The sequence below is a fragment of the Cricetulus griseus genome, chromosome 8, assembly GCF_003668045.3.
Source record: "Cricetulus griseus strain 17A/GY chromosome 8, alternate assembly CriGri-PICRH-1.0, whole genome shotgun sequence".
NCBI lineage: Eukaryota > Metazoa > Chordata > Mammalia > Rodentia > Cricetidae > Cricetulus > Cricetulus griseus.
In genome coordinates, this window is record NC_048601.1 from 3195182 (window position 1) to 3199518 (window position 4337).

The window sequence follows — 4337 nt, forward strand, 5'->3', positions numbered from 1 at the left end:
GGGCCGCAAGGGCTGTCACCAGCTCCTGGAGATGGAATCTACAGTTAGCCTCACCTGGGGTTGCAAAGCTGAGCCCTGCAGAACTCTGGCTGCCAATGGAGACCCACCGACGGTCACCAGGTTGGTCACCGCGGCAGCTGTGGCTGCTGGGTCCTTTTACCCAGCCATAAACTTGAAGAAAATCTGACCCAGGAACACACTCCACAGGAGCGCTGCATCCCTCCCGTTAGCACCTTTCTCAACTGTGCCCTTTTCAACCCTTGCCTCCTCTCAGTCAACAACTTCCCCACCCAGACATGTATCCTCCCCGACTCCAGCTGGGGTCAGGGGTCTTCAGGTCGCTGCATCGCGCGGACCCCCAGCGCTTGCAGGCTCGTGCTCTCGCCCGACTGTCCCCGGACGGACTGTCACTGCGCGATCCACGTCCCGCCCCACGCAGAGTGGCGGCTCCGCAAGGTCTTCCCAGTCGGTGTCCCTCCTGGCCGTTTCCACCCGAGCCCTCGGGTTGACAATTCTCCTCCACCCCTCCCCTCCAAGTCCTCTACCTTTCGCAAACAGGGACTGTCGCTGCGCGCTCTGGGTCTTCCCCTCCACGCTGGCTGCACCGCACCCCTTCCCAGCCCGGCTGGGTCCCTGTTTAGCCCTATAGATCGGCTTCCCTCCGGTCCCCTCCCGCAGTCCCCCCAGACTGTTGCTGCGCACCCCGGGGCCGCCCCTCCAAGATCTCCTGAGCCCAGAGCCTCCGTCCCCGCGGGGTCCCGGCCGCCCCTGCAGCGCCGCCCAGCGTGGCTCCCGAGCCTCTGTCCCGAGCGGCTTCGGTGGCTCGTCCCCCGCCCCCGGGAGCTGGCCCCGCCCCGGCCCCGCTCCGCCCCCGGCCGCCTAGGCTTGATTGGCCGCGCGCCCCCCTCCCGGGGCTCCTCCCCGCCCCCTGGGTCCGTGGGCACCGCCACCTGGTCCAGAGAATCCCCCGAGGGGACCCAGAGGCTCCGCTCGGGCCGGGCGCGCACCGTGGGGACGCGGAGCGAGCGCGGGCCAGGGAGGAGGAGCGAAGGTGTAGGACAGAACTCGGCCAGGAACAGGAAACCTACGGCGGGCGGCAGGGCAGGGGCGGCGACGGTGGCGCGGGGCCATCGCGGTGACCCCAGCAGTGGCCTCGCTGCCGCGCGCCGTGGCTGAGCCGTTCCGACTCCTCGGACCCCCCGGGCCCGATCTCACCCTTGCGCGCAGCGGAGACAGCGGAGGCGGCCACGGGAGCGTGAAGCAGCATGTCTGACAAAATGTCCAGCTTCCTCTACATTGGGGACATCGTGTCTCTGTACGCGGAGGGCTCAGTCAACGGCTTCATCAGCACCCTGGGGTAAGTAGGGCGCGCACTGGGCAGCGCCAGCCGGTCCAGGTCTCTGTCCCTCCCGCGCGGCGTGTCCGGGGTCTGCGCCTGGGACAGCCCCGCGTCCCCGAGGTCCCCGCGCTCAGGAAGCCGCGAGCGCTTCTCAGCAACTTCGTAATCTCCAGCCCGAGACACATCCGAGAAGAGGAAGTGGTTCGCACGCCCCAGACAGGCCCCGCGAGGCAGCCTTCCCTGGCGTCTCCTGGCTTGTTTTGATTAAAATGTATGTTTTCTCCTCGTCTTCCCTCCCCACGGCCCTTCTCAGCGCCCGGCTGGAAAGAGTGGTGGGTTGAAGTCCCTGGCTTCGGCCACGAAAGTAGGCGATGTTGCACAGTGCAAATGCGGCATTGTCCCGCTGGAGGAGATCACCAGCCCCTCTTCGCTGAAGTAATTTCCTTTTGGCCTTGCCAAGGGAAGACTCACCCCTTTGGCTCTGCCAAAACGGGCCTCGTGGGCAGCCGGGGTTCTAGAACTGGGATCTTCTTTTTTCCTCTCCATCCCCCTCGGCCGGGTGAAGTGAACTGCAAGGCTCTGGAGATTCCAGTTGGTGTATGCACTGGGGAAATAGGTTTGTGTATCCTGCAGAACACCAGCGTGCTAGTTAAGTAGGGCCTTTTCTGATTTCTAGAAATTCCTTACATGGCGAGCTGATGCAGTTAGTTGCGCCTTGCGATATGTTTTAGTGCACAGGTGAGTTTCCGCTCTTTAGACTCTAATCTGGGAGACTTGAGATTGGTGACTGTTCACTGTTGAGTTTTGGAGTTCTGTCTCCTGAGCTGTGACAGTGTCACCTGCCCAATGCCTTCCCTGGAAGTCACCAGTGGTGTCCTGTTCTTTGAGCATGTCCCCACAGATTTGGGGGAGGAAGGTAGATTTAATTCCATATCTCCTGCCCATCAGTTTACTCCGGAGATTGAAGTGTGGAAGAACTCAGTGCAAGTGTCCAGCCGTTTCTGAGAGAATTCATGCTCCAAGTCCAGTTTGGGTCCAGGACAGTGCCTTGCTGACGAATTCTGTTGAACTTACACTTGAACCTTGGCAGACATGGAGGGTGTCTGCCATTTAGCAGCTAAAAGGAGGGGCTCTAGAAACAGAAGGGTTGGGCTGGAATTCCCACCCTTTGACTTGCAAACCTTATGTCCCTGGGCAGGTTATGAAATCTAGCTAGGCTTCCAACTCCTCAGTCTAAAAATGGGACTCAGTGGTTTCTACACAGGGGCGTGGGGAGCAAAGAGGTAAGCGCCGAGCATGGCAGAGCTGTAATGACTACATTCACCAGTTAATTAGCTGATGCAGTAATTATCGCTGCATAGCCTAGGCAAGAGTTCAAGGGCCAGGATGGACTTTGTCTCTGTAGGGTCACTCTGCAAGGTCAAAGGTGGGTAGTGTATGAAGCAGATACTGGGAGAGCTAAGGTGGTCCAGCTTCCACAGTCGTGGAGTTGTCTCCAGGAATTGTTGAGACGAGTCGTGACCACTGCAAGAAGCAGAGGGCCTTTGTGTCCAAAGCCAGAACTCTACTCCTGACTTCGACTCCTTGCCAAGCGTATGCTACTCTGCTTTCCCAAGTGACTTCAGACAGAAAACCAGCACGAATGCAGTGACTGTGGCAGGCTCAGTGGTGTCACAGCGCTCGCTGTGCTCAGGGTTTCTTGCTGGTGATCTGAAAGTGGAGTTTCTTCAGAATGTGTTCCCAGACGGCTATCATTCTCTATTCATGAAATAATAGTGTTGAGATGACTGGCAAGTCAGAGTCCAAGTTGAAGAGTCTTGAACATGCTGCCCTGGGCGGAGCTTGCAGCTTTGATTGGATGTCTGTCTATTGAAGTAGACGTCTCGGAGGTTCAGGTAGCTCATAGAACTGCAGAGGTCGGCGTTAGTGTGATTGCTCCCCCACTCCTGCACTCCGGTATCAACAGGTTTTCAAAGGGCAGTTACAGAAGTCATTGCTGATGTTCCCAGATAGAATTTTCTGGCCCTTGGAGAATGGTGTTCAAAGGGCACTCCAGGGCAGCCCAGGGCATGGACTTCAGTGGGCTGCATGAGTTTAAGTCTTATGAAGTAAGGGAATATAAAGGTCCTTCGGCATCTTACTTGACAAGTCCTGACATCTTTTATCAGTACTTTCTGTTTAGAAAAGCATGCCATTTCTTTCACATTTGGGAAATACCTAATAGTGTTCAACCTGAAATTATTAATTATCTTATCAATATAAACATTGTGTGTGAGATCTGCAAGTAATGTAGAAACTTCAAAGATGTTTTCAGAAAATGCCTGGCACATCTGATGGGGCTTAAGTTGTACAGCAAATCATCTCATTGATTTTTCTTATTAATATGTAGTTTTAAAACTAGGGGTTCTGTCTTACAAATTTTTTTTTCAAAATTCAGGAGTGAAAATTTTCAACTATTGAGAAATAATTACGTTTAGTTTTATAATGGCTTAATTAAGGTCCTGGAATATATGGGCAGTGTCCCATTGTTATATCAAAATACCTAAGATTATCAGTTTGCAAGGAGGAGACATTTTTGTTCTCACAGTTTTGGCTTCAGTTGTACAGTCTATGGATTCTGTTGCTTTGGAACTACAATGGCATAGATGGCAGGTGTCTGTGAGCAGGGGACAGAGTTGGAGCATGCCACCAGTGACTCATCGCCTGTCCCCAGGTGTGTGTGGTGTGTGTGTGTGGTGTGTGGTGTGTGTGTATATGTGTGTGGTGTGTATGTGCGTGTGGTGTGTGTGTGTGTGTGGTGTGTGGTGTGTGGTGTGTGTGAGTGTGTGTGTGTGTGTGTGTGGCATGTGTATGGTGTGGTGTGTGTGGTGTGTATGTGTGTGAGTGTGTGTGGTGTGTGTGTATGGTGTGTGAGTGTGTGTGTGTGGTGTGTGTGTGGTGTGTGTGTGTGGTGTGTGTAGTGTGTATGTGTGTGTGGTGTGTGTGTGTGTGTGTGTGT

At 55.1% G+C, this 4337-nt stretch overlaps 1 protein-coding gene across 3 annotated transcripts in view; it reads left to right on the top strand.

Moving 5' to 3' along the window:
- The first annotated feature begins 903 nt into the window (after positions 1 to 903).
- The window catches only part of Itpr2 (inositol 1,4,5-trisphosphate receptor type 2), a 414122-nt gene continuing 410688 nt past the window's right edge, over positions 904 to 4337 (top strand). For 2 of the 3 annotated variants that reach the window (XM_027430112.2, XM_035448791.1), the window contains exon 1: positions 904 to 1357. In XM_027430112.2, the coding sequence (XP_027285913.1) occupies positions 1266 to 1357 (92 nt within the window). In that variant the 5' untranslated portion in view covers positions 904 to 1265. The remainder of the gene's footprint in view (positions 1358 to 4337) is intronic. The other variant, XM_035448792.1, reaches the window with a different exon arrangement.